Source organism: Fusarium phalaenopsidis, assembly GCF_050370095.1.
Source record: "Fusarium phalaenopsidis strain FUZ10S chromosome Unknown contig_32272, whole genome shotgun sequence".
NCBI classification, from domain to species: Eukaryota; Fungi; Ascomycota; class Sordariomycetes; order Hypocreales; family Nectriaceae; genus Fusarium; species Fusarium phalaenopsidis.
In genome coordinates, this window is record NW_028145420.1 from 44,537 (window position 1) to 72,224 (window position 27,688).

Here is a 27,688-nt window from a genome sequence, read left to right on the forward strand (position 1 = left end):
GGAGTGGGCTCTCTCGGCACGTCATATCTGTGCCTTTTCTCGGGTTGGAGAAGCAAGGGTCCGCATGCAGCTGCTTCGTACTGCAAGTCATACGGCTGACAAGCAATGACGCGCATCGCTCCAGGGGAGCCCAGTTCAAGACTCGCGAGAGTATGGCGCCGTGTACAAGGAACTCTGTCCAACTGAAATGGCTGTCCGCTTTGGTGCAGGCGGTAGCACACAGCCACGAAGAGGCCTGGAAGACCAATATACTCGTCCCTGTGATCTCATGCGTGTTTTGTCATTTATGAGCGTTGAGGAAGCTTCAATAATTGCGCCAGTCGCTCCTTGGGTGAATCTGCCCTCGCCCAACACATCGACGAGACAGGATACAAGATGAATCATCGTCCACTAGACGAAGCAATTGCCGCGGAAATTTACGATTGAATAGATACTTTTAGATTCAGGGGAAGAAAGATAGGATGGGAAATAGCAAAGATGAAAAACACACCGCAGCTCCAAAGCCATCCTGGTGTCAGCATTTCCAGCACAGCTAGATGTGCTCAGCACCCTATCCAGGGCAGTATTCCGAAAGAATGAAGAACAATTTATCCATCGACACCATTCAAACAATCCGACTAAAAAGGAAATAACTAGATACGGGTATTATACATGGGTTTAATAGTCACAAAAGACAGCCTCTCCCAGCACCTCGGCGGCTATTGCTAGCCATTCTATGGTCCACGGTTCCGCATCGCCCGGGTCGATCGATATTGTAGCTTGGGGATCTCCATGCCGATACCCTCGTCGGCCTCCATGATATCTGGATCCACTGCTAGCGGCGCTGAAAGATCCATTTGGGCTGGCTCGGCAGCTTCTATCTTGCCTGGCTCCTCCTTGGCGGGCTCCAGCTTGTTCTCCTCCTTGGTAGGTGTCGGGCTGCCTCCCTTGAGGCCAACACTCATATCCCGGCGCATGGTGATGGGCCTTCTCGTGCGGACCTTGCCCATCTCACCTGTCTCCTTTGCGAGCTCAGGCTCCTCACGTTGCACACGCTCCATCTCCTTATTGGCCTTCTCTAGGACCTCGGCGAGTCGCTTCTGAACTTTGGAGATCTCGTCGTTGCAGTCTCCGTCGCGGAGGAACTGGTGGGCGCCATGCTCGCACATGATTTGCACAAACTCAAGACCCTTATCCAGGTTGTCGTATACATCGGGTGGTCCACTGTTGGAACCGTTTTGGGATATTGACATGGGACCGAATCGTCTGCTGCTCATATATCGCAATGAGGGGAGATCGTCCTCGCCATTGCTTCCATCCTCTGGCACATCCTGCTCAGCGAGCTTCTTGATCTGGGCAACTCGGGCGGCCATCTTGGCCTTGCGCATCAGGTTTCGGCTTGACGAGACAAACCTCACAAGTTCGTCAAAGAACCCTTGTACATAGCTATCATAAAACACAATCGTCGAGCTGCGTGTTCTATATGGCTGAGGGGCATCTTCGTTCGACATCATGGACGGTGACTTGGGCCCCCTCCCGACCCGGGCTCGTGCCCGGGCCCGCGCTGCCTTGATGAGTTCTTGCTGCTGCTGGATGGATTCGGGGCTCGGTGTGTGCTTCGGAGGCTCTGCGTGAGTTTCTGAGGGCTGCTCCGCGTTGGTAGGGTCTTCGAGAATGGCATCCCCAGCGGGGGGTTCGGCATGAACTACAGGAAGGTCATCCTTGGGCTTGAGAGATTCAGTCGATCCCTTGCTCCGGAGGGACTTTGTCTCTGCATTCTTGCCCTCGGCAGCAGCGATGGCGGCCAGTTCGGCCTGACGACGATCTATCTGGCCGCTGAGGTTGTCAAGACGCTTGAGCCAGTCTGGGACGTTTGTGGAAAGGTTCTTCAGTGCATCCATTATGGTGCTCGGGAGGGAAAGAGCTTGCGCTCGCGATTCGTACTGGGAGTGAAAGAAAAGATATCAATGATCGCAAAGGGTTAAAGATAATGGGACGTGCTCGGTAACGGTGTAATAAGTTGGGAAAGGACTGGCGACTCTGAAATAAAAGCTGGCGTAGAGCGTCGACTGTTGATGGAGGGACAGGGAATATTTGGAAGCGCGTCAGCAGGTCAGCCCCCAACCACAAGCACCTGTGCCGCGGCCCTTTCGAGAACGGTTTGCTTTTTGGGCCCCCGCGGGGCCGTGGTCTTACGTCGGGCCCCACTCTATTGATAACTTCCAGACGCGACGAGTGGGCACAACAAGGGGGTGGGCGCTGGCGGGGCCGTGAGATGGCGATCCCAGCCAGATCAGCGTGGCTTAGAATGGCCGGAGCTCTGCGAAACCGAAGACGCTAGTTGGAACCAAGACAAATCTTCCATGCCTCAACGCGCGATCACGTGATATGCCATGCTTCAGCTCAGACTTGGTCAATAATCTGTGCGTCGGCTAACGTGTTACTGGGTGGAATGACGGGATATCCTTCCAGATAAGCCTGGCATCTCGCTCTTTGTTTACGCCCCGAATTGATCACTAAGAGCAGGGATTGATGACGGTGGAGTTTAGGACCCGACACGCCTGTCCCAGGGTACGAGCTGACTGCTCGGCATGCAGGGGTGTCTTACCCGCCTCCCATCTTTTCCCGATCTGCTGTTATACCCACTTCACAAGCACCGATCCACTCTTGGACCCACCTCAGAAGCACCGATCCACTTTTCATGTCCGCTTACTACGGAGGCGAAAAGGTAAAACTCACCACTACTCAGAGTTTGATGCGCTTGAGAAGGCGGCCCACCAACGCCTCGGCCCCCGGCCTAGGAGGCGCGAGGAGAGAAGACAAACTGGTCGGCTCAATGAGCGGGTTACTGAAAGTTTTCTCAGCCGTAGGCCTGGTGTCGGGGAGCTGTGGCCGTAGTGGACATGCCCCAGGGTACATCCCCTCCCCCACCACGACAAGAATGGGGCAACTAGGGCAGGATGGCCTGTTGCTGTCGACCCTGCAACACTTTTCGAACGGGGAAAGATTTCGATTCTGCAGCGCATGATACGCATAATGACATCGCCTAGCGAAGCACTGCTTGAGCTTGGGCTAGAGACCTCAATTCGTGTCACGTTTCCGCTTGTCGAGAGCTTGGCCGGCAGACTTCCAAGTTGGCTTCTTTTTCCCAAACGCTGGATGAGCGGGCCATGTCTGGCATGCTTCCTTTCGCTCATGCACATTCACTGCTCCCGTCGCTGAACACAACCGAGTCCCCGGGAGAGGCCTACGTCCTGCTTAAGGGACGTTACCCCGCGATCCGATTCCCCCCTCCACAGGCCATCTGTTGTAGATTATTATAGCTCGCCACAAGCCTAGCATATTGTTTAGACACGAAACTGTTGCCATCACATACTAGTCTTGAGTATTTTTTTTTATTGATTTACTGAGGCATTTCAGCCCGCCAAGGGATTCCACAACACCAGGTCTTCTTGCTCCGACTTAGCCTTCTGATGATGGGCAAGTCAGATCGATTGAGCAGGCAGAATGAATTGCCAGTTCTTTCCCAGCAGTGTCGCTCGCTGGCTGGAATCTCTGGCCACAGACCTCGCCCGGAGTCCCTTGTTTCATCATCTTTCGCGCGAGGGATGGGAGGCGCAGGAAACTACGACAGCTACTTTCAGGAACCTGGCACATCTTTCCCAACAGCAAACATGCCTGCCGCCGCCCCGACCTGTGTCTCCGAGTATGGGCAGGATTTGCACCAGCAAATTCAGGACTTTGGAGGCTATAATACGTCCCCAATGATGATGCACAACGTTGCTCATGGGAACGTGCAGAACCCCGCCTACGATGCGCAGCAACTCGGGTCGCGACGACCTGAAACGGTGATGGTGACACCAGACATCGCCTCAACACACGCCGGATTCGAGACAGGAAGCGCAGGTGACCCAAGACAACAACAATCGATGCAAGGCCAGCAGAACGGTGCAATGAACAACACGAGCAACATGTCGGTCATTAGCGCGACCGCGAGTGCGCTTGTTTCCACGACGGATGATTACGATTGTCCCGACGGTACGCTCGAGGGGGGTTTGATCTGCTATCAGCAACAGTTAGGGACCATATGCCGGGATACCTCGAATGGATCACTCGAAAGTGCATCCGAGGGCTTGCTAAAAATCACCAGCAAGTTCTTGTCTGACGTAGTCGAGCTTGGTATGTATTATTGCGATTCCCCTGAAGCAAGGGTGGATGTAGAACTCTGATGAAAGAATGGTATAGCTAACCAGGTTCCTTGAGGTCTTAATCTTGACGACGACAATCTTCGCGAAGATCGAATCAAGTCAGATGCAGATCGAGACGATGACTTCGTCCCGGCAGCCTCTGAGATCACAACACCTCTTATCTAAGGCTATGATCAAGAAGATGGGGGACGAGTTAATACGTCTATGTGATGGGATTGAATGTTATGGACTCATTGACTATCAATATGGCGTCTGGGAAGAGAGGATCATTGCCGGTATATACCGCCCCTCGCCTTGACCGTTACCTATTATCAGGAGCGCTGACACAGGAAAACAGAGCTCTATTGCTGCTTGGACCTTTACGAATTATCGGAAGAAGGCGGTAGAAGCGGTGACCTTCCATAAAGAGACCTTCCCGAGCGACCCTATGGAGGGAGCTGACCTTGCCGTGTTGGCATTGAGCCTAGAAAATAGCAGAACCGACGCAATCATGTCCAGGACAGGGCCTGTGTTAGAAGCAGATAGAAACAACTGGCTTTGTAAGTCCCATGATGGCCTGTTAAGGTCAGTTCTCATCTGGCAACTCCAGGTTAAGTGGAAATCGGCAGTGTGCCGTATAAGGACTTGTTATGTAGCTCACGTTGGATCGAAGGTGAACCGTGTTAATTCATGTTGAAACGGGATGTTGATGAACAGGTTGCCTTGCTTCTTGCCAAACACCGCTTCTTCGCGACTATGCCGGTGCGGTCTGTTGCATATCAGGATTGAAAGCAATAATTCCTTGCGGCATGACACCAGCATTGGGCCAGCCATAACTCTCACCTTTGAGCAGCTCTCAAGGGCTGTTATCAAGTGTTTGTCCTTCGACCAGAATATCTCAAACGTAAGACCGTTCACTTCCCAATATTCTTGCACTTCTCTTGCGAATGGTGGAACGCGATACGGGTCAGACGCCCACGGTTGGCGCCGACACTGCTTGGCCGTTGGTCTGGGCCGGGCTCCCACCTGTCGGTCCTCATGTCCCCGATCCAGCCTACTGATCTACGCCCCTGGCCAGCACACTGCCCGCAATAGAAGAGCCCCTGTATGGCCCTGTAATCTCGATCTTTCCAGGACTAGTTGTGGCTGCCCAGTGGCTGCCGTCGATCTGCTCACTAGGGGCAAGGGGTTTCGTTCGTCGCAGCTGGTACATCGGCGGTAGATGCTGTACACAGTGCGCAGGACTGCCAAAGAAGCAAGGAATGGCCGGCCAGACCTATGAATGGAGCGTGGCAGGGCGAGCCTGGCCCAGGTTTGCACGAATGAAGCCCAGGACTGGCCTGATTTGCTTCCTCTACGCCAAGCTCCCAGCGCTCACCGTCAGCATGCGTGCCAAACGACGCATGTCGTTAGCCACACCAGTGTCCGGGTGCTTCAGGGACCAGCAGCCCAGTGTAAGAAGGCACAGTCGCGAGATACCAGGGGGGTTGGGCGAAGAGACTGCAAATGTATTGAATGCTGCATTGGATGGCATACGTCAATCAAAGCAGGGCCATTCCATCAACGTTGAACCTTGCCACGACTCAATTTAAGTGGGATTGCTCGGTGTGGCTCTCCAGATAAAAAGAATTGACAAGCCATAGACGGCCCCCCCAGAGGTGACGCGTACCGCGCTGCCCCCTGTAATACTAACATACGTCCCTGGTTCCCATGGCAACTCCCTCCATTCGCCGGACTTTGGGGACCTGTACTGAACACAAAAGGCCTCTTCGTACAGCGGAAGCAGCACCAGAAGTTGACCAGGCTGGGCGGAAAGGTTGGCTCCTACCGAAAGCCGGAAAGGGTGCTTCACGTCAACGCATACATATTGCCCAGCTGCTTTGACTCTCTTCTGGAGAGCAATATCCTGATCGCATAATCAGCAGAGGTTCTGTATCAGGACTTTCCGACGCACAGCATGACGTTGAAACAACTCGATAATGTTTTCATGTTTCTGGGACATTGCATAATAACGCAGACCATTCTCTTCCTGTTGTTCAATCGGCTGCAAGTCGCTGGGTGAGCCCAGGTCCTCCTGCATTTGCTTTTTATCACATTTATCCAGGTTTGTCACCTGAACCATATCCATTTTAGATCGTAGGGAAGCGGAACCAGCTAGCAACAACGTGTGATTCAGTGCCGGATCTGAGGCGTTGGTGAGGATTCTGCCGAGGTTGCGTCCCCACAATGACTAGGCTCAATGAGATCGCGGCTCAGCAAAAATGTCTCGGGCCGTTAGATCTTCCGGAGTCCAGCACATGACGCTCGGACATTGCGGCTGGAGACAACAAGCGAAAATCCCACTGTTTGACCCACCAGCCGACACACCGATCCACTTTTTCTCGCCTTCGCGACACACCGATCCACTATTTCTACCTCATCACGAACCACATCTCTCTCCTTTTCTCCCTTTCCTCATCATCTTCAGCCTGCACAGTGTCCACTGACAGCCCCAAAACTTACCCCCGCCAACATCCAATGTACCTGATCGAGAATGAGTCCGGAGAATTCCACGTCGGGTGCTAACGCCCCAGCACCAGGTGCTCTCCCCAACCAAGGGTCCGGCGACCCTGTGCTCGAGGTTGAACACGTTCCCTTGCACAAGTCAAGCTTATGCTAAGCCTTTGCCTAGACTGTCAACGCTTCACATCCGGCGCCTCTGAGCCACGAGAACTGGAGCGTGGTCAGCGAGTCCGAGGCTGTCAGGCGCGCCTGGCCCCTTTGCGAGGATGCAGAGATTTCTGCTGTGGTTAACGAATGGAGAGACTATCCGCATAAATTTTTCGACGGTATGCCTGCGGGATGCAACCCGGCATGTGCGATTTACAGTCAAATCCATTCATCGTCAACAGAACCTAAGATCGACACCATCAAGCGTCGGCTATGTCTCGTCCAATATCACCTATTGAGCCGTGCGTTCAAGAAATATTTCTTTGGCCCGGGCGCATCAGACCCATTGCGAGTATTTTTACAAACTCATATGTCAAAGCTGGAGAACGAACAGACCTTGGTAAGACAGAATTGTGACTTATGCGCAAAAGCCGGTCAAAAGTATCATGATCTGGCTATGGCCAATCACCCTGGGGTCCTATTCCTTTTGATAACCTTGGATCCTATACGGTGAGTCACCCATACATTTTTCTTTCTCCCTTGCCCAACGATTCTAAATATTTGAGGAAAGGCGAAAAACCACTGGGGTGAATCGTACAACCCTCACAGCTACGTTTGAGCACATTCCAGGTATCGACGAGTTACAAAAGCGCATTCCATATATCAGCATGATGCAAAAATACGATGACGCTGCTAAAAAGTTTCTTGAAATGTTGGAAAGCTTTTGGATAGGCTGGCTCCACAATATTAAACCTACGTCAAATTCGTGCACAGCAGTGCAGTATTTATTTGCCAACGGATTTCTCGCTCACCCATCCCTCGGTGTGGCCCCAGAAACCCTCGTTATGGTCAAGGACATAGGCGGCGTCGAAAGGCAACTCGATGCCCGCCTCCTCCGGGAAGCCGTCATCTGCGCACGGGATACGTCGGGCCACATGAGATACATTCGTGTCGGAATGTGGACTGATTTGTGTACTGGTTTGTTGGGCAATCGTGGTGCCGGAGTACAAACCCAACCGCCTTTCGAAACCCAAGTCCAACCGCCTTTCGGAACCCAAGTCCAACCGTCTTCCGGAGTACAATCCCAACCGCCCTTCGGAGTACAATCCCAACCGCCCTTCGGAGTACAAGTCCAACCGCCCTTCGGAGTACAAGTCCAACCGCCCTTCGGAACCGAAGTCCAACTGTCATCCGGAGTACAAGTCCCACTGCCTTTCGGAGCACAAGTCCAACCAACTTACGTCGACTGCCCAGCTGGCGAGATGCCTAGCCGTTTTATGTTCAGCGGTCAAGACTTTTTCAACCAGTGACCCTTTAGGTTGCCCTAGGTAGTGTATAACATTGGTTGGCTATTTAATAGTACAAGCGCCAAATACTTGCTTAGGCCTCTCCAACACTGAAATGTCAAGTCGAGCGTGAAGTCAAGGCAGTAGTGACAGTTCCCTCGACCCCCATCCACTTTCTTCATATAGCTCTTGTTGTGAGATCGCGTCAAGAGCGGATGGCAAACCCTGCATTGCCATGAATACCCAACCAATATCGCGAGTCCAAAGGTGGAGCTGAAGAGAGCCTTCGGGAACCGTCAAGGCAGGCTACAGTATAGTCTGTGGCCCTGTTGGCGATCCAGTGTCGGGTGGGTTGTTAGTTGAGCGGCGGTTAAAGGGCATCATATCTTTTTGATCGGCCAGCGAATCTTCGGTCGTCAACTGCGTCCGGGTTACGAGATAAATCAGTCTTTGGGTCAAGATTGTGCCAACGTAAAACCCTGATGCTGAGACGACCATTAAGGCCCCGGAGAATACAACCACGCATATTACAACAGCAAAAACCCGGCAGATCTTCAACTGACTCTCACAAGAAGTCTCCGCCCAAGGGATAATCCAACAACGAGCCCACACGGCACCCATCACCAGCACGTTGTTCGAAATAGGCATGATTGAAGTAAGGGCAAAGACAACTCTTTCGACGCTCTCGTAACGAGGTATCGACAGAAAAATTATGATGATACCGCACTCGACGAGAAGAGTAACAATTGCCCATTGGTGATGCTCAATCCACGGAACTCGTCCATGGAATCATGTCAATTGTGGGCCTAAGAGCCAAGGCCTGCTTCTATTAGAGTGTCGACACGACGTCAGAAGCTGATGGGGCCGAGATACCTCTAAAACGGCGATGAGAAGGAGACAAACTGTTCTCCAGTTGTTGTATAGTAGCGTACCACAGACCCCTCCCAGGTGGACTCTTGAGCCGGCATGTAGAAAAGAGATGACGATGACGACAGCCTGAACAGCTACCCAGGATCCTAGCCAAACACGCAGCATTTGGGCCTGCCGTAGACGAAAGGACCTAAGTGACCACAAGACAGTATAGAGAAGAAGATAGCATCGACTAAGGAATCCATGATATTGCCAAAAGAGGTAAAAATAGAATGACAAATAGAACAACGCCGACAGGTTCGGTCAGCCGGTGTTCCGTCTGGCTAACATCATACTCGACAACCTTGCCTCTCCAGCCGGCGCCTTGAGGATCTTATGAGGGCACCGAATAGACCTAATCTACCCAAATCAAACTACCCTGGCCTTCTCTAGGGTCGCTCTTTCCCGGTGCTATGCTAGGCAGGTAAGACAAACAATCTGGTGGAGACAGCAGCCGGTGAAGTCAATCACAGATCAGTCGATCCATACATTACGAGAGGGGAGCATAGGAACCTTAGACATGATAGCGGTCATTTGTACGGTGTCAAATTGGATATCGACACATATACTAGGCACCGCTCCTGGCCAAGAACTTGCCGGACTTCAATACAGTCAAGTTTCCGTTCCCTTTGCCCACACATCCCCTGAGTAGGTCTTAAATGTCGGCATTGAGCTTGCCGGTACCTCTTCATTCCCCGACTGACCCCCATTCTCATCTGTTCCAGTCTGCGAAGTGGTCTGCCCCCCGCTATCTTTGCCGGATGTGCTGGATGAAGTGGTTGGGGTGGAGCTCGAGTCTTCTGGCATGGCTTGGGATGGGACATTAGAGTTTTCATAGCCTCGAGGGAAGAGCCCGCAAACCTACCTAGGTAATGGATATATCCTGACGATGGGGAAGTGGATGACACGATAAGCAGGGCTATAGAATAATGTCCTCGTGAATGGATTGAGGTCTTGCTGTTCAACTTCCAGGAGGTGCAATCCCGCGTTTTATATCGACAAGAGTTATCCAGCCTGGTAGCTTGGGTGAGAATATCTGGTAGGTCGCAATGCTCAGCCAACATGGCCACCACAACGACCTGCAGCTGCAGCAAATACGTGTCAAGGCTCTCCTGAGCACCAAAGGAAGGGGTAAACTAGATTACACTGCTCAATTGAAGACACGGCGTAGTAACGCAGACCATCTGATGCGGCCTCTCATCCGGCCCGCACTAGTTCGCTTCTGCAGTTGCATGTCGGCCATCAGCCTCATTTTCATTCCAGGCGTCTAACAGCCTTGTAAGCCACGCACTCCTTCGACGAAGACCAATGCCTAGAGTGAGCAGGTGAGTTGGAGTCTATACATGCAGCATCCCCCACTATTCCTCACCAGTCGTGCCATTGACCGGTCCGCCTTGAAGAACGAACAGCTACTGCAGGCCAAAGATACCAAGCGCAGCCCCTGCCAACCTGTACGGAGCTAGGTCAAGATGTTGCCGCTCTAAGGAGACAACAAGGACCGATTCCTGATATGACTGGATTAGATCCTGTCGCAACCTCGTCAAGAAGAGAGTTTATAGCATGCAGGTCAGTCTTTGTGTCTGCTCGCTCGGTTCGTTCTTGCTTAATGCCTGGTTGCATGGCATTCAGCTCTGTCTCAACCCAAACTGTCTCTCAAGAACTTCCCGGGACAAACCCATTCACTCACTGATCAGCCAGAGGTCGGCACGGAGACACGCACAAGTGGCTCTTGCCTAGTTATGCACCGGTACGACTTTTAATTGTACACCCCCTCTACGCATCAGTTCACAGCCACCATCGCCACGACTGACCGACAGTCTGCTATAAACTCGTCAGAAACCTATTCCTATTATGCCCCCTTTGTCTAAGGCAAGAAGATCGCAGCCTAGTTACATGCACGTTGGCCACGCCCTCGTTCGCGTTGCGTTGACCTGAAGCAATCGGTCACTTTGTTCCGTCAGGGGCAGGCCATGATGGTAGAGCTATTGGCCATGCAGAAGCTATTATCACAGATGGGAGTCCTCATGAGCTAAGCTATACCGCGCTCCACCCCCCATGGGCGGAACAGTGTGGCCGGGCCAACAGGCCCAGCCAAGTTGAGCATTACTAAACTCTACTCGTTTGATCTACAGTCAAGATTTAATTGCTTGTTCAGTAGCGAAGCAATTTAATGCGAGGGTGCACCCTCGAGACCCATGTAGGTAGACGGCGTTGATGATGGGAGAAGCTGAGCAGGAAGTGGGCCCGGCAAGTCGCATCGGCCGAGTCAGGATAACCCTCCAATTACATCGATCCCACAATCTCACAATCCCACAATCCCACAATCCCACAATCCCACAATCCCACAATCCCACAAGTAGCCCATTATTTAATCATCAAATCCCTCAAATGCACTCATTGGTGGCCCCACCCTCACATGCAGTACACAAGCCGGTCTCCGTTGAAATGAGGCCTCGTGATCTGGTTTTTATCGCTGTTCACGCGCGAGTGATGCGTTTCCCCCGCAAGGTATTCCTGCCTAAAGGATCACGTTCCCCCTGTCAGGCAGCTAAGCATTTGTCTGTCCTTTCGCGAATCTCTCCCCCCCAAATCGTGAGTCAAGGTCCAAATGCGAAAATTATTTAATTTTTTTATTGAAGCGAGCCACTATGTCATTTGAAACCCTTCTCACAATCCAGTACGTGACCTTTGCCTCCAGCTAGTCAGTCAAACGATAGCCAAAAACACACGAGAGCGACATATCCTACGCCAAGAAACCACCACTTTTTGTTCATCAGACTACCCTACACCCGGGTCACTCTTGCGTCCAGATTTCGATGGTTCGTTTTCCCCGTTCCAACCAGACACCCTCTGACCTGTCTATAGTTGCTCGACATTAAACCACTCCCAGAAAACTTCGACTTCTCGAACGCCAAGACAAGTCCACACCTCGTTGAGGGAAAGGGCCAGAAGGTATATTGGCAGCATTGCATCGTCACGGTGTACAAGAAAAACGAGCGAGACGCAATAGAAGAGCATACCAGAGGCAGTGGATGGACAACATTGCCTGGAGACCTCGAAGTCATCTTTGGTGGACAGGGCGGAAGCATCAAAGAGGCATAGGTGACAATGATGTTTAGGATAGGCCAATGAGCTTGTGTCATTCATAAAGCTTTGCTTTCACTCGAACTCCTTCCCTCTCGTCCAGTGATAGATTTATGACGGCTCCATCATTACTTAGGCGCGAAATTGACATTGACACACATTCCGTGAGAGGGTTTCCTTGGTCATGTTCTTCCTTGAAGGCTAGGCTTGCCTTGATGGCGTTGGCGATGTCCTCACCGAATACCTTTGCGATGACATCTCGTTTACAGCCTCGTAGTATAAGATCTGAGGTGGAGAGGACTCTGAGGCCAGTGGGTAGAATGAGGTACCGATGCTCGTCTGTCGATTCAATTTCGGCGCCGAACAACATGTCCGCAAGCCGCTCCACCTTGTTCTTCATGATTTCTAGACTCATCATGGACCCCAGTTTGTTCCCAAAAGACGAGCCATCGAGAAAGGTCATCGTGATGGCAGCTACCCATGGGGTCCCTGGGCTTTGTTGATATTTCCGGATCGCCTGAGCAAGGTATCGTGGGAACACGGCAGCTACCTTCAGAATGGGAGGGTTTTCCACGATGAAGTGACTACTGCTTTGCCATGGCTCAGTAGATGTGCTTGGGCTATTTGCTAATGCTGCTGGGCTGGGAGAGATAGGCGCCAGGCTGCCGGTATGGTCTGTCATGCCTGACTGTGTTAGGATGGACAACTAGTAAGGAAGGGGGGATACGTACGACGCCTTTTCTGTGGTACTACCATGAGGTCATTTCCTTGGCTTGGTTGGATGGTCTTTTCGAATATGTCTTGGAATCTCTCCTTAATGGGAGCGGCGATGGTCTGTGACACGTGTTGAGCTACTAATTGTCGGTCTTCGGGTGAGCATGTGTGAAAAGAGTCGGATAGTTGTTGATCAGCAGCCTGTCCCTCAAAATGCGTCGTGCTTTTCACAGCTCGATTGGTCAGGAAGTATGGCAACCAGGTCGAAAATCCACCTGTATCCAAAAATATCTTATCTGTGGCTGTCTCATCTGCCTTGGCTGCCTCTTGATATGCCCTGGCGAGTCCTCTAGGCGTGTTTGTAAATGCAAGGTATCTTGACCTTGTGAACAATGAGACATAATTTCCGAGATGCGGTGGGCATCCCTCCATCGGGAATCCAGGAGAAAGAAGGAATGGGTTGGAAAGGAAGTAAGTGGTGGATTGATTGTTGGATTGTTGGATTGTTAGATTGTGGAAATTTGAAATTCTTCCATGTGGGGTGCTTTATTAGCCATAGCCCCTGGTCCCATGGCCCATTCTTCTCCGTGGACTATGCCTAATTAGTTTAAGATAAGCGGGGGTCTTACGTGAGGCTGTCCGCATGACATGAGAGTCTCACTCTCAGCCAATGAATTGCCCAATGCAGCTCCGACGCTCCTTCATCGATGAGTAGTGAATCCAAGCGCATAGCCCTCCTGCTAGACGAGCAGTTACACTCTTGCTCATCCTCGGGTGGTATGTACTACGTCTATGGGCTGCGGGCCTAGACTCCAGGAAGCGGTTTCGGTCCCCACCTAGTAGCCACTCAACCTAAACCAGCGGGAAAAGATCGTTACTGGGAGACTGACACGCCATCCATGAATCTCATCGCATGAAGCACACCCTAGCTTCAACCGCTGCGTGGTGTTGCGTTTTCTTGCAACAACATGTTCTCTCTTGCATTACAATGTTTCTTTGTCGAGATATGTCAGAATTTTTTTGTGAGCGATAGTATATATTAAGATTGATGATGGCACCTTGATGGGCTCTTGATTTCAAAACTACCATTCACAATCAGCTCTCATCTCAATCAATAATTTAAACCCCACCCTGTTACTTCCAAAATGACATCTACACCCGCCCAACTCAACGCTGCCGAGCATTTCCTCATCCAGCGCGCCCAGCATGACATTGAATACAAGTCTGTTGGCTTCTGGTTTTACTTCCTCAACAGACGTTTTCCTCTGGAAGAAGACTGGATCGTCATTCCTGAGCAAGCTCCAGACGAATCCAGTGGGTCCAGACGCCGGGTCGACATCACCATCCATATTTTCAACCCCGAGCAATGGAACATGTCATCACTCCTCTTCGTTGAAGTCAAACGTAAGGGTGTTGGGCTTAGTAATGTCGAGGAACAAGCCTTGAATGCCGCACAACGGGCAATCAGTGATTCTAACCTGCTTGGCGTCTACACTATCACAGCCTGGGGATTAAAGTACCGAGCTTGGTACGTAGCGGCCGAAAACACTCAACGCTTGGAACCTGTGCACGGCTCATCTGCACGAGATAACAAGCAGGAGTACCTCAGCATAGTGTCAGATGAGGGGTATGAGGAAATGCTCAAAACGATTGACTTCATCAAAACCAACCAACCCTTGCGACAAGCACCCGTGGTTCCATCTCAACAGCCCCAGTTGGACTACATGAACCCTAGTGGTGGTTACTACCACCATGGGGAAGGCTCTTCTACATCTGCATACGACGCAGGCCAAGACATTCCATATCGCCAGGATGAACACTTTCCAGATCCCATGTCCCTTGAGGAGTATGACCTCACCGGGCAGCCATCGACAGGCTACACATATGACCAACCTTTGGGTGTAGGTGTCGAGAGGGGAGATGCTGGACAGCCACCTGTGGAGGACTCTGAAAATGAAGATTCGGATGACGGCATAGCTGATTCTCCAGCTGAGCCCGGCAGCAAGGGGAAAGAGAAAAGAAGGGCGAGGAACAAAACAGAGGAGAGAGTGGAGGTGCGGGTTAGACGAATTCCTCACAGATTCAACAAGGATGAGATTACATTTGAGGATCACGGCAAGTCACGAACCACGAAACACGATGAGTGGGTCACCAAGAAGCGTGACGGGCGGACTATTTACGAGTATCGCCGCAAGGGAGTCATTTACTGGTGCAAGCGACTGGGGTAAATTCCATGTTGGTCGGAAGCTTAGTGCCTCAGGCATTAATGTTGTGAGGGGCAATTTTTATTTTTCTGTCTTAGTTGTTTCTCTTGTAACATCCCACTCTATACACTCTCTCTTTCCTCTGTAGGATTATTGAAAATGCAGAAATTTTGCGTGGGCCATCGATGCGGCCTGTGTTGCTTCGCTTTCGAAAATGGTGACCATTTTATTACAAGTACGCGGCACGATATCTTCCCAGAAATACCCCTCGAGTGATTTGCTAATCTAAACAAGTCAGGCCAGGTCTACAATATTCAACAACGTTTCAATACCAAAGGAAGAAAGCATTTTCAGACGATGCATCCCATATCGAGTATTTTGCGTGCGGCGTTAGCTCATGCCATCATCCAAGCGGTATCGTTGTTGGGTGCCACACTCTCTGTTTGCATCTCCTGGCCCCCGCACCTCTTGAACGAAGCCTCGGAATCAATCAGTTCCAGTTTGAGCCCCCTGCTTCCAAGGAACTGGCCTGGACCCGCTGGCTCAAGGGTACACTGGCATCACGACTTAAACTACCGAGGCCATTGCCACCTGAATTGCGGCAATGTATAACTGGCTACCTGCTCCAAGAATATGCCGTTTCGGTCACGAGATCTCTGAGTCTTGGCCCAAGCCAAAACAGACCAACAGTGAACTTCTTGACACCACTGGCTGAGCGTCTTGTCAATTTCCAAGGTCAGGCTTATGTCGGCTCTCTGGTAAACAAACCCCAGCAGAGCAGCTCCAAGACAACACCAAGCATCATCTACGTATCCCACAATCACCATGGTATCCTACAAGTGATAGCAACCGACTCTGGGGTCGCCCCTGCTGTCAAGCATGTTCGCGGGGTTTGGTGGAAGATGCTAAGAATACCAAATCCAAGTTGTCACTTGGAACTACATGGCGACGTGCGTCTTGTCCTTCTACGAGCTATCGAGGGCTACTACTGACTTTTATTTTTTTCAGGCCGTCAAATTGCGTGACTTGACCTGCTGCGACGGGAATGGGAATCGATCTGGTACGCGTGGCAAGTCCTCATGGGCTACACCGCAGTCTCCTGACCAGCAACTCTGGTCCTACGAGTTCTGCAAGGTGGCCAGCCAGCAGCCACGCCAAATCGATCTCTTCCGGTACAATCTCCAAGGAACCACCGGCTACTCAGTCAGTTGCAAACCCGAGCCTTTCAATTTTCACACCCACAAGCCGGGAGATGACGACCTGACATTCTATGATGGGACCTCTATCTACTCGGTCTGGATCCACATACCTTTCCAGACGGATGAGTTCATCTCAGATATTTGGATACGCAGGCGTCAGCGATTCGATCGAGAGCTTGCGCTCGCTTTCGAGACAACCAAGAAACGCACCATACTACTGGGACCCTGGGCGATGCCATCTCTGACTTATGATACATGGACCCTCTTGGCTACGCCAGAAAAAGCGCCTGGCCAGTTCTTTTTCGAAAAATGTCCCTATGGCATCCGTGCTCTTATTTCCCAGTCTCCTAAGCCCCCTCAACAATCACGCCGTCCGCACTTTCCGGCCCCGTCATCCACTCCCCCAATAACGAGAAACCTCGAAGGTTTCTTTTGGTCTTCTGCATGTGCTGGAGGGATTGCAGAGATAGTCCCATGCTACGGTCAAAACGATGAGCAATCCGAAGTCCTTGGCCTCCTAATTTCCTACCTGGATGGGATGAAGGCATGCGTCGGGCAGGTCCGACTGGACCACCTTGGTCCACCTTTTACACCAGACCCATCGCAGTGGTTGTATCTTGGCTTCAGGTACAACAAGGCGGGATGTCCCTACGTTGCGGAAATCAAATTATCTACGGTAACGTTGAGTAGTACTCTTATTTCGTGGTTCAAGGTGGAGTGGGATGGCACCATAGAGTGGTGGTTTTCCTTTCGACAGTGTCAAGTTTGGCAAAACGGCCGCACGAGTCTGGCTACCAAGACAGTGTAGAGCCAAATCTATCAATTTTATATGCAACACAGTCAGGCCTCCGACCAAATAACTGTGGTTTCAGTCCTCGATATCGTGAGAACATCTATCAATACATCAGCCTGAAATCCCCGCACTTGGAAGCAAACGATCACTCGGCCCCTACAGAATAGTGTTGTTGACTTCAGGTATCCGTAAGAGGAGGCAATCAGCCACAATAACAGAATACAGTAAGTAATACATAACTGAGCTAAAAACCGGCCCGATAAATCGCCAGAACCTAGCCCATAGTACAAGATTATAGGTGATAAGTCGTAGCAAAGCATGTTGGATAAGGCCTACAAGACTGATGAGTTGAGACCTGTGAGGCGTTACAAACCCGACCCATGAGTAACTTGATGATGGAATGTGCGAAGAAGAGGTCGGTGCGGGCGATGGGACCGAAATTGCTTGTCTCTGAGCAACCTATCGAGTATCTAGAAGATGGTGGGAAGGTTTCTTCATGGCTGCATACCTGAGAGGTCATTAGGACGGGATGATCGATCTAACGCGATCGATGTGAATAGGGGCTCCTCAACTTACGTGGAATTCCTCGGCTTTAATTAGACTTGCGTTGTTGGTCAACGGTCGAAGAAGGAGTGGTCTCTTGGATGGGCCAACCACATGCTTCAACAAGGACAGCTGTTTCAACAAGAACGCCTTTGCTTGACAAATATTAGTCAGCACCTGGCTCCTGAGGGTACTACGGCCAGATATTTGATCCGTTCTGACCCACATTTCCCTCGCTCCAGGCTCTCAGCCCCAGAGTGCTCGGCTAATCTAGGGAAATATAAGCATTATTCTTAGCGCTGAGTGCTGGAACTCTTTTTTGTGCAAAGGAAGTTGCAGTGGCCGAGCGTTGACACAACGCGACATCGCAGTAGACGTGGAGAGATACATGCAGATACCCTACAACGTTGATCAAGATGCCTTGCCACAGGCGTCAAGCTTGACGGATGGCGGTTTAAACTACAATGAAAGGGCCAGTTTTCATCATCCTCAGCCATTGCGACCCATGATGGTCGGGCTCTTCATCAAGTGAATGAAAGAAAAATAGCCGCAAAGTGTGGAACATGTTCAAGGTCAACTCTCCGCCCAATCCTCCACGTGCAGTCGCACCCCTTCTAATATCTTCCCCATGTGCGTTTTTCTGATTGACTGGCAGTCCTGTCGTATCTTCGCGAATAAAATCTTCAAGAACGGAACGGGACTCTTGGAAAGCCCGGATCTGTTGATGCAGGTGTCCGTGTGCAGCATGAGTGGAATCCAGCCATCGGGCCCGAAGCCGACGGTTCCATCGGCAGCTTTCCACGCAAGTCCAAGAAAATCGCAAAGGTGGATGTAATCGTGGTAAGCTGGGAGATACAGCTGCCCGGAAAAGACGTTGAGTGGTGTAATGAGACTTCGTGGGATGGCGCTACAATTCTGCGTTTGGGGACGGTGTAAAGGTTGAGATGATCCAGCGACTCAAAGCCGAGATTGACCCACGGTGAGTAAAGCCGAAGGGAGACGTGTTGGGACTTCTCGATATCCGGTAGAAGCTTTTGAGCTTCGTATGGGCTAATGACCAGAAGACGCTCGTTGAGGACCTCATCTCTGCTCGTCAATATCCACTGCACGGAGCGTTGGAATAAGTCCGAGTAGTTATCAGAGCCAAATGATTCCTCGACAACCTTGGAAAAATCCCGTGTCACCCACACATTGTTTTTGAACTCGCGTACGTCGAAATTCTTCGCCGCCGAGGTGAGGTGTAAGGTGGCAAAAGCGGGTTGAAATGCTGCGATGGATCCTGTAAAAACACCACTCTGGACGAACTTGCGCACGTCTGCATGTAGACTGTGTCTTGCCGGCTGCGCTGGGGGTGGCCTCTCCACTTGGCTTTCTTGTTCTGCTTCGGGTGAGAGTTCTCGCTCCTGTTCCTCTTGCAGTGAAGATGTGCGCAGCTCCGCCAGGCCGAACTGCTGGCAGAGTTCATACATCATCGCGCCAGAGCGAGACCCGACGCGGTCGAGGAGTGAATAAACACTTGGGTGGCTTTGCTGCGGGTTATAACGCCGGTCCAGTGATAATGCCTCATCCTCTTTGAAACTTTGAGCGCGTGCAAATCTGCTCGGATGATCGCTACAAGCATCCAATTCATCCCACAGGCGTCGTTGGTGATCGAAGCGTGTGCCTTGGGTGAGCCACAATGGCACTTCCCGCCGTAAGCTCTGGCAGGTCTCGCTGATGGCCCAGCAAATAACATCTGATACTGTTAGGTCGAAGGAGCCTGCTTGGACCCGACCCGTCAGGCGATGGATCTTTTGCTCAATCTCCCTCGGAATGCAGAACACCACACTCTGCCCTTTTCCGAGCTTCCGCATCCTCATGCATGCTGTGAGACAAGTTAGCAACAAGACTCATCACTCTTACCCGCTGGGGGAGACGGGAGATCATACCTTGCACCAGTCTATCCTTCGTCAAGTTCGCACCCAATGTCACTGCCGCTCGATAATTGGTAGGGAGCCTCAGATCTGTGCCTCTTGTATGGGCCTCGTCGAGAAACACAAGGCACTGGTCCAATTGATCCGCAAAGGGCGAGCCTTGAAGTTCTTCGACTTTACCGGACCGATTGAGCACCATGATATTATCAAAGTCGTCGAAAAATACGACAGCGCGTGTGTGGTCGTCGCTGTCGTGGCACTTGAGCCACTCCTTGCAGAACTCGAGATTTGTGCGATCGACAACCTGGGCACCGACATCGAGGATGACGCGGATGCGAGAGCTCATCCCGGCGACCATGGAGAGGAGACAAGTGCTGTCTAGTGCTGTTCCTTTCATGTCCGCAGACATCACTGCAATGGTGTTCTCCGGTCTCAGAAGGTGATTCAGTACCAATGCGTTGGTGTGCTTCTGTTCCGGAAGATCAAGCTGCTTCATATCCAGAGGGAGAACATAGCGAGAGTCATTGGTGCCACTGAATCCTGTGGTTGCATTAGGCTTCTTCTTGCCCAAGTCCCAGCCCGAAGCAGACAATTTGTACGGAAACTCTTTACACTCCTTCGCAAAGACCATGTGAGAAAGAAAGTAGTCGATGGCTGCTTTGGAGAACCGAATGTGAGGAAAGATCTCCAACTTGCACTGCGTGTAGTCTCTGAGGTTGACCCCCTGGAGGTGTCTGAATGCGTCCGGCATCGTAGTAGTCTTGACCCAGTCCTGGTATTCCTGATTCGCATCGTCCGACCGCACAAGGAGGCTGAATATTGTGAAGAGAGCCTCGTCATCCAGCCCACCATAGTAGTAGCTTAGACATGTGAGGACAATCACCACGTCGGGATGACTGAATTCTGACCGGGGTGTCGGATTGTCCTTAGCTCGGAAAGGCACCGCAAGTTTCGTTCCTGTCTTCCTGTTTGGATCCAGGCCGTAATTGACTCTCCAACGTTTCTGGACAAACGCAAACGCGAGTACACCAGCTGCAAAGAGCCCTCGAAGAAGTAGCAAATGGCTGATAGTGCTCTCATGCCAGAAGGAACTATTCTTCACCGTCTCGATCTCAACATCGGGCAAGTCCAATTGGGTGATGTATCGGAAAACAGCGTCCCTGACAACTGGAGGCTGGCGTGCAATTGGAAATCCGCCCATACCGGTCTCGCATATGAAACTTGCCACGCGCTCAAAGATCGTCGCTTCAACACCGCGGCGAAGAATTCGGACCCTGGGAACCCGACCAGGATACTGACCAGTGATATCAAGGGACTGTGGGAATTCACCTTCAGCCTCTGCACAGAAACGAAAGACGAAGCCCAAAACTTCCTGAATGACTCTCCATCGATCTGGGCTGTGATCGATCGGCCTCTGCTGGCCAACCGTGTAGACCAGCTCGAACTTGACGCTCAAGTTCTCGTCAATCTCATCCACCACATCTGTTGAGGATTCGTGAAAGAATTGACGAATCTCCACCATCCTCTCGGCGACTTGGCTCTTCTGATCGGCATGGCACTCCAGCTCCATCAGCTGAAAAGACAACAGATGTTCCGGCTGGACGAGGAGAACTCCACCCTCTCGCATGCACCTGGTGACAAGCTTGTGAATAGTTCCTGCTTGAGATTCGTCTAGCCGAATGTCTCTGGAAAAGGGCAACTGATAGACTGGGCGATCAAGCATGCCGGCTAACTTGGAAACCAGCATCTGGTACATCTGCTTTGATTGCGGCTTTGCCACAACAACACGGACAAGCCGTGAGCCATCGCCCTGAGCGGAAACGACGATAGGAACAATGACAGAAGACTTGCCCTCCCCCATATTCAACTGTAGTGAAATGTTACCATCGTCTGGAGGCTGCATCATTTGTCGAGCAATCTGTTGTTGCACTTGTCGGATCATGATCTCGCTTTCGCACTCCAGAAGGAGCCATTCCGGGTACTCATGGGCCCTCCAGCCCTCATGGCCAGAATTCTCAAGCTCGCGAACAAGATCCGCTTCATCCTTACAGAAAGATACCAAGCGCTTCGCCTGTTGAAGAGCAGTGATTGCAAGTCCGTATTGTGCAATGGCATCCTGCCAGGTTTTGGAGAGCTCCAACCATCGCGATGTGTTGAGTTGCTCCAGAAAAAACATGGGGCAGATGCGGGGTCTGTAACGGGTGTTTTGAATCGCTTGCTGGATGGCCGCCGGGACACTTTGTTGGATCTGATTAACTGCGTCCAACAGTGCCTCATAGATCGACCTGACATTCGTCTCGCATTGCACCAGATGCTCTTGGAATACCATCGGTAGTGCTGATACATGATCTTGGGCCAGCTCCCAACTCATGTGATCCTTCAAACTGTCCAGGCTCTGTCGTAGCTCCCCCAAGTAGCGACGTTCAAAGCCTAGCTTGGCCTTATCATCCAGGAAATCGAGGAGAGGAATGAGCTTTGTGATCGCTCCAGAGCTTATTGATCTTCCTTCGAGGAGGTCACTGATCAAGGAACTTCGAGTTGGCGTTGTTGGTGCTTGACTGTGACGCAAGAGGTCATCGACTGAGATAAACCCCAATGACTGGCTTGTTGGCTGAATAGCTGGCTGCGTGAGAGAGCCGTTGGCCATGCCTCCGGCCACCGGCACCTCTTCAATTCTCTCGATCAAGTTCACTAGATATCCACGAAATTCGCGATTGTCATACCAATTCCTCCACTCTCCGACAACTGATCTCATTGCTTTTGGTGTGTCGATGTAAGGGGCGATATCTCTGTCCGACGGTGCGTGGGGATGTTCACAAGGCCATTGGAGGGAGAGCTCCGACTTAAATAGTTTGACTGCATTGTTTTTCTTGTTCGTGTATTCTTGACGGCGGCGGTTCACGATTTGGTAGCCCTGCTCATGTGGCCGTGGTACCAGGCGAGCTGCGGGCGTTCTGTCGAATGAGATGGCAGCAGAATCGGCGATACTACCAAGCCTCGTTTGTTCAACTTCGTATCCGTGGGATAAATCATACGAGCTCTCAGAGGGCAGAGGAGCAGCAGAGACTGACGGAGATAGAGCAATTGAGAGAAGTGCCTGTGTGACCTGCTGATCGTACTTGGAAGAGTACGCCACTGTCGCTATCCAAACCATCAATTCGAATCTGTTGAGCCATGATTGATTGCTCTGAAATGCCTGGTGCAACTGGCACCAGTACGCCGACAAGAAGGTCGCAGGGCTGCTGAGCCACTTTGAGTCATAAAGCAGATCATCCTTTGGGGGTACTGTTCTCGGAGATACGATTGCTTCGTGGCTCAGGAGCGTGTACAAATGATTGGAGAGTTCGGCAGAGACAGACTTAAGCAGACTTGCATGGCCGCTGTACGCTCGGACTGCCATTTCCGCAGCACGGGCTGCTCGATCTGAAGACCCATTGTCTCTTGACTGGTAGATGACATCATGCTGAACAGAGAAGTCCTCTGCACCATAGCCAGACACACACTGGCGAGCCTTCTTGAGGATAGCTCGTTCAACCAGTTCGATCGTATTCTGGTTGAGTTCGCCTGGCCTGTCGGTATCAGGGTAGAGAAAGCTAACCTCGGCAGATCGGTCGATAATCCCCTTCATAATTGTGTAAAATCGGTCGTCTTGAGCGAGAAAACTTAGATCCGAAGACCAGGAAACCTGCTGCATAACTCTCTCGTGCTTGGGGTAGAAAGCCCGGACCGGGGAGAGAGAAGCGATTGATTGCAACCTGTCATGCTCTGTTGTAGACAGTGGACCGGGCGCTCGGACAGATGCAGAACCCAAGAGACGAATGGCTTCCTCCGTTCCTGTCCGCCCTAGGAATGGATCTGGAAGACAGAAGGACGTAAGAGCATGGACATAGGCAAGAAAAAGCTTGCTCTCAAGCTTCGTGTTCGCGACGAGACGGCGAAGGAGTTCATCGATCCGATAATTCTGTACACGCCGAGCAGTTCCATAGGCTACAGCGGCAGTAGCATGATCTCCAGCCCTCTGGAAATGTACACGTCCTTCTGGAACGATCAACACTCTGACTGGCAAACCAGAGTCACTACGCAAAATGAGCTTGCTTGTAAAACCCACCAGCGTCCCCACCGACTGGTCCGGATCGATGTGCATACCACGGAACTGTCGGGACCGGACGGTTGACTCCCCAGCCTTCAAGAAAAAGTCGAGCTGCAACCGGGGTACTTGGACTTCAACAGAGCCAGCGAATTCGTCATAGAGCATGTGGAGATAAAGCGAGTCCTCGAGAGGCGATAATGCTGTTGCCAAATAGTGGGCCATTCCACTGCACGGGGCGAGAAGACGCGTGCTTACACCTTGTCTCAACGTCCAGACTTCGCCTGAACGGGAAAGGAACCAATTGCTCGAGTCCCTAGCCCATGGATCTTTGAGCGGGCGAAATTCCACGATGCCCGTGTGGGCATGATACCAATGGGCATAATCGTCGACAAACGAGTGTGGCAGCAGCCCCCTCAATGTCCGCAGCGGGATCAAATCTGCATAGGACCCGCCAGCCTCCAGCCTAACGAGCAGGTCCTGATCCTGCATTCCAAAGTGAACCGTGTTGCCTCGAAATAGCTGCGTGGTACAGAAACGCATGCCTGGTAAGTTACTGGGCATGACTTTCAAGACAAGACCGCCGAACAGTCTTTTGTAGTTGTTATGTCTTTCGTACTCTCTCGGAAGGCGTGCCAGGGGGAAGCCATTCACCAGCAACTCCCCTGTGAGAATATCAAGATGCACCTGCTGACCTTCCCGGGTGGTTGTCTGCAGCCAATAGCACGTCTTGTCAGCGAGCGCCCAAGGGGAGACAGGAGCAAATGCTGGCCAGCATCGCTTCACAGCAATATTGAAGCACGAGTTGCCGAGGGCGCTCTGTTCAACAAGTACACCACGGGCGCGGTGCATGGTGTGTCTCCATCTGTCAAATAGGGCAGTTTGGAGAGGGTCGTCAGCCGAAATTTGTACAGGAGTATTGTTGTGGATGATGACTGAGCATTCAAGCAAGATGGATGCCCGCTCCGAGTCTGCTAGGACCTTGGCCAGAAAACAATCATCTACATTGAATGAGTCGACACATGCGAGCGCAATGCTCAGCACCGCCTCCAACAAGCCTCTTCGCTGGGCCTCGTCAGTAGCTGCCTGCGCTCTTTCAAGCACGATAGCCAACCATCGGTAGGCGACAACACGGCACTGATCGATAAGGTCGATGAAGGGGCCGACCAAATCGCTAGGAACTTGAGATAGGAGCCGGGACGCCAAGAAGGTCAAGGAACACAAGGCGGTATAGGATTCCCAGTTTTTTCGGATGCGTGAAACGCCCTTGACAAGGTTCTCGAGTATCTTCCATCCAAACTCATGCTCGCTAAGCCGTGTGTGTGTGCACCTTGTGGTTACGGAAGATCTAGGACCAGCTTGCAGGCTCATTTGAAGCAGAAAAATGGCGGTCTCCATTTTATTGAAGTCGATCCTCGGCATGGAGAGCTGGTTCAAAATGCTCTTCCACTGGATGTTGTATCCATAAGGCAGTTCGGCCAATGCCTTGTACTCAGACAGAGACATGTACTCCGGGCAATCTGACTGGCTTGCCATCACCTCGTTGGGTGTTTCTCCTTCTGGCTTACACCAAGTACGCATGAGAAAGCGTCTCAGCTTGTGAGCACGCCCTGGAAGGCTGAGGGTGCAGAGGTGTGAAAGCCCCTCTGTTGGCAGGAATTCCTCAAGGAACCAGCCTCGAGATCCATCAAAGTACTGGTAGCGAAGCCCATTGTTGACACAAACATCGGATTCAGTACAACTATGCACATACAATGTTCGTCGATGAGTGATGATGTTTGGCTTTGTCTCAGAGAGTAGATGGACACGGTAGCCCCTGCCCGTTCGAAAGAACTCATAGAGCGGTGGGTAGTCGCGCAGCGGGTGAGATGATTGTGGACGAGGGGTTTCGGATTGCTCGCTTCGTAGCACATCGTTGATGACGTACAGGGTACTGTCTCGCCATTTCGAGAAGATGGCAGGGACAGAAAGCTCAAAAACAGTCGATTGGGCCTCAAAGTCGTCTTGAGGCAAGGGCCACTCGTGCATATCGATCTGGAGGCTGTCCGCGTTGTTCAGATACCCGCAGCGGAGACAGGCGTAAGAATGGCACCAGACTGGGATACCGTCCTCCTCTCGGATGTATCCGTCACACTCCGTCCTGCCATGGTATTTTTCCATCCACATGCTATACTCATCCTTGAGTCGTCGTAGTTCCCTCTTCTTCTCTTGCCTTTGGGCCAATGCCTGAGCTTCAATCTTGGCTTTCACTTGCTGATGCTCCGGAGAGGCAGAGAAATACTCTACCGAAAATGAACGTGGGCAGCCGTAAGATCTGAATACGGATGGTCTTCCCTCCCCCTGGGCAACAAGTTGGCGGTTCAGCAAGTATTGTTCAACACGATGGAGTCTCTCTGCTTCAACCCTAGCGGTTAGCAATAGCGCTTGCCATACCTCGATGGGGACCTCGGGCTCGTAAAGTGTCAGGGAGGGGAGAGCATGAACGGCTGCCTTGTCCATCGCCACCCATAGTTCGCCGATGGTGAGAAGCATCCTTGATGCACCTTGAGGGCGGCCAGAGTACTGACGGCTAGCCACCTGGTGGTACGACTGGATCAGCTCTTTCAGTTCTCCACATGCATCTTCCTCTCCGATATGATGCTCTAACCACAAGTCGAGATTAGCTGCGACCCATGATTCTAGCATAGCCAATCTGAAAGATAGATATCTTTCGCCGGTTTCAATCGTGGGAAGGCGGTTGTCATCGAGTAATCGCACATGTGGAATTGGGTTGAAGTGTGCAGATTCGATTGTCTCCTCTCTTGCCGAGACAGAGGCGACAAATGTCTCTATTTCCGGAAGAGAAAGCTGAATGCTATCGGCCAGTTTGAACTTTTCAATAGCTTTGAGATCCAGAGGCCCTTCGCTTTCCATGCAGATCTGGTCCCATCTGTGGGCCAGGGACTGCGATGTTTCCGATAGAATGTGACGGACGTGCGTCAACCACCTGCCGTCACATGGATGGTCCAGTTTGCAAAGTCTGCGGCAAACCTTGGTCAACATCGTATGAAGTTCATCGCTTGCAGCACCATGCTTTGTAGAGATACTAAGCGCTTCTGCCATCATGAATACCATGAACTCTTTGTACACATCCCGACCTCGAGATGAACATCGGACCATGGTCAGCTGCAGTCCAACTCGAATGAGAAGCCAGAGCGGTGACCGTCTCCATGGGAGCTTGCTATTGCCCCACATGACCTCCTCATGGGTGTTTTTGCTGATGCCAGTGACGCTGACTTGATCTCCGGTACCACGGAGTATACCGGGCAGTAGATCGACAACAATTCGTGGATGCACTGTCTCTCTGTCTTCGATGTGATTTTGCTTGGCCTTCTTGACTTTATGTTTCGTCTCCTTGACAGTCTGGTGACTCATCTTTGCCAGGGTCTTGGCCAGCGCGGCCTGAAAGGCTTCATCTTCAAGATCCTGGTAGGGTATCTCGGTCGCGTTGGCTGGAAAGCGGCGAACTAGACGGCCTCGAGTTTCCATAACCGCTTTGTTGCACGGAGATAGCTCGAATGTCTCAAAGGTAACTGAGGCAGCAGTCTTATACACGAAAGCCCCGCTATTCTGAGCTGGCACGTGAAACAATGCAGAAGGGGCTATTGCTCGATGTGTCAATATTTGAGTGAGGATATGTTGAAGGACCGTACCTTCAAGACAAAGCCGCTGTAAGACGTCTTGCACGCCGCCCGCGCTCAGAAACCCATGGGCATTCTTGGATTTCTGAAGACGTTCGATCATGACTGTGCAAGCTTTGATCGCGGCACCAGCCTCAGGATCAGTTTTCATGAGAAAGCTTTCCAAAGAGTGATGAACAAAGCCCATGAGAAGCCTCTCATTCTGGGGGCAATTGTCATCTCCAGCTGGAAGCTCGGCTGGTAAAAAGAGGTGATGATAAAGATATTCCACGTCCTTGTTTGTCAGGTTCTCCGCGCCTACCTTGGTGAAAGGCATTTTGCAAGAACAGGGAATGATTGGAACGATTTTGTTTTTGGTAATGTGACTGGACTTGCTGGCGGAGCGTGGCTCAATCTTCATTAGCCTTGAGATTGATGAGAATCGTGCCGAGGTGAGGTCAGGTTATGAAAAGTTGACTGAG

The 27,688-nt window shown here is 51.5% G+C and overlaps 4 protein-coding genes across 4 annotated transcripts; 2 read left to right on the top strand and 2 right to left on the bottom strand.

The window, feature by feature from the left end:
* Positions 1-713: 713 nt before the first annotated feature.
* Positions 714-1,880, bottom strand: LRP88_00073 (uncharacterized protein; the record flags this gene model as incomplete). The annotated part of the gene is made up of 1 exon (XM_083236793.1): positions 714-1,880. One exon carries the CDS (start codon positions 1,878-1,880, stop codon positions 714-716), a length of 1,167 nt encoding a protein of 388 aa, XP_083107410.1.
* A 1,773-nt stretch (positions 1,881-3,653) lies between these two features.
* On the top strand, positions 3,654-4,352 carry LRP88_00074 (uncharacterized protein; the record flags this gene model as incomplete). Its single annotated transcript, XM_083236794.1, has 2 exons — positions 3,654-4,017; positions 4,243-4,352. 2 exons carry the CDS (start codon positions 3,654-3,656, stop codon positions 4,350-4,352), a joined length of 474 nt encoding a protein of 157 aa, XP_083107411.1.
* Positions 4,353-13,953: 9,601 nt separating this feature from the next.
* On the top strand, positions 13,954-15,036 carry LRP88_00075 (uncharacterized protein; the record flags this gene model as incomplete). The annotated part of the gene is made up of 1 exon (XM_083236795.1): positions 13,954-15,036. The coding sequence occupies one exon, from the start codon at positions 13,954-13,956 to the stop codon at positions 15,034-15,036; it is 1,083 nt and encodes a 360-aa protein (XP_083107412.1).
* Positions 15,037-19,402: 4,366 nt separating this feature from the next.
* LRP88_00076 (uncharacterized protein) lies at positions 19,403-27,330 on the bottom strand (the record flags this gene model as incomplete). The annotated part of the gene is made up of 4 exons (XM_083236796.1): positions 19,403-19,411; positions 19,483-25,773; positions 25,981-27,188; positions 27,240-27,330. 4 exons carry the CDS (start codon positions 27,328-27,330, stop codon positions 19,403-19,405), a joined length of 7,599 nt encoding a protein of 2,532 aa, XP_083107413.1.
* Positions 27,331-27,688: the final 358 nt, after the last annotated feature.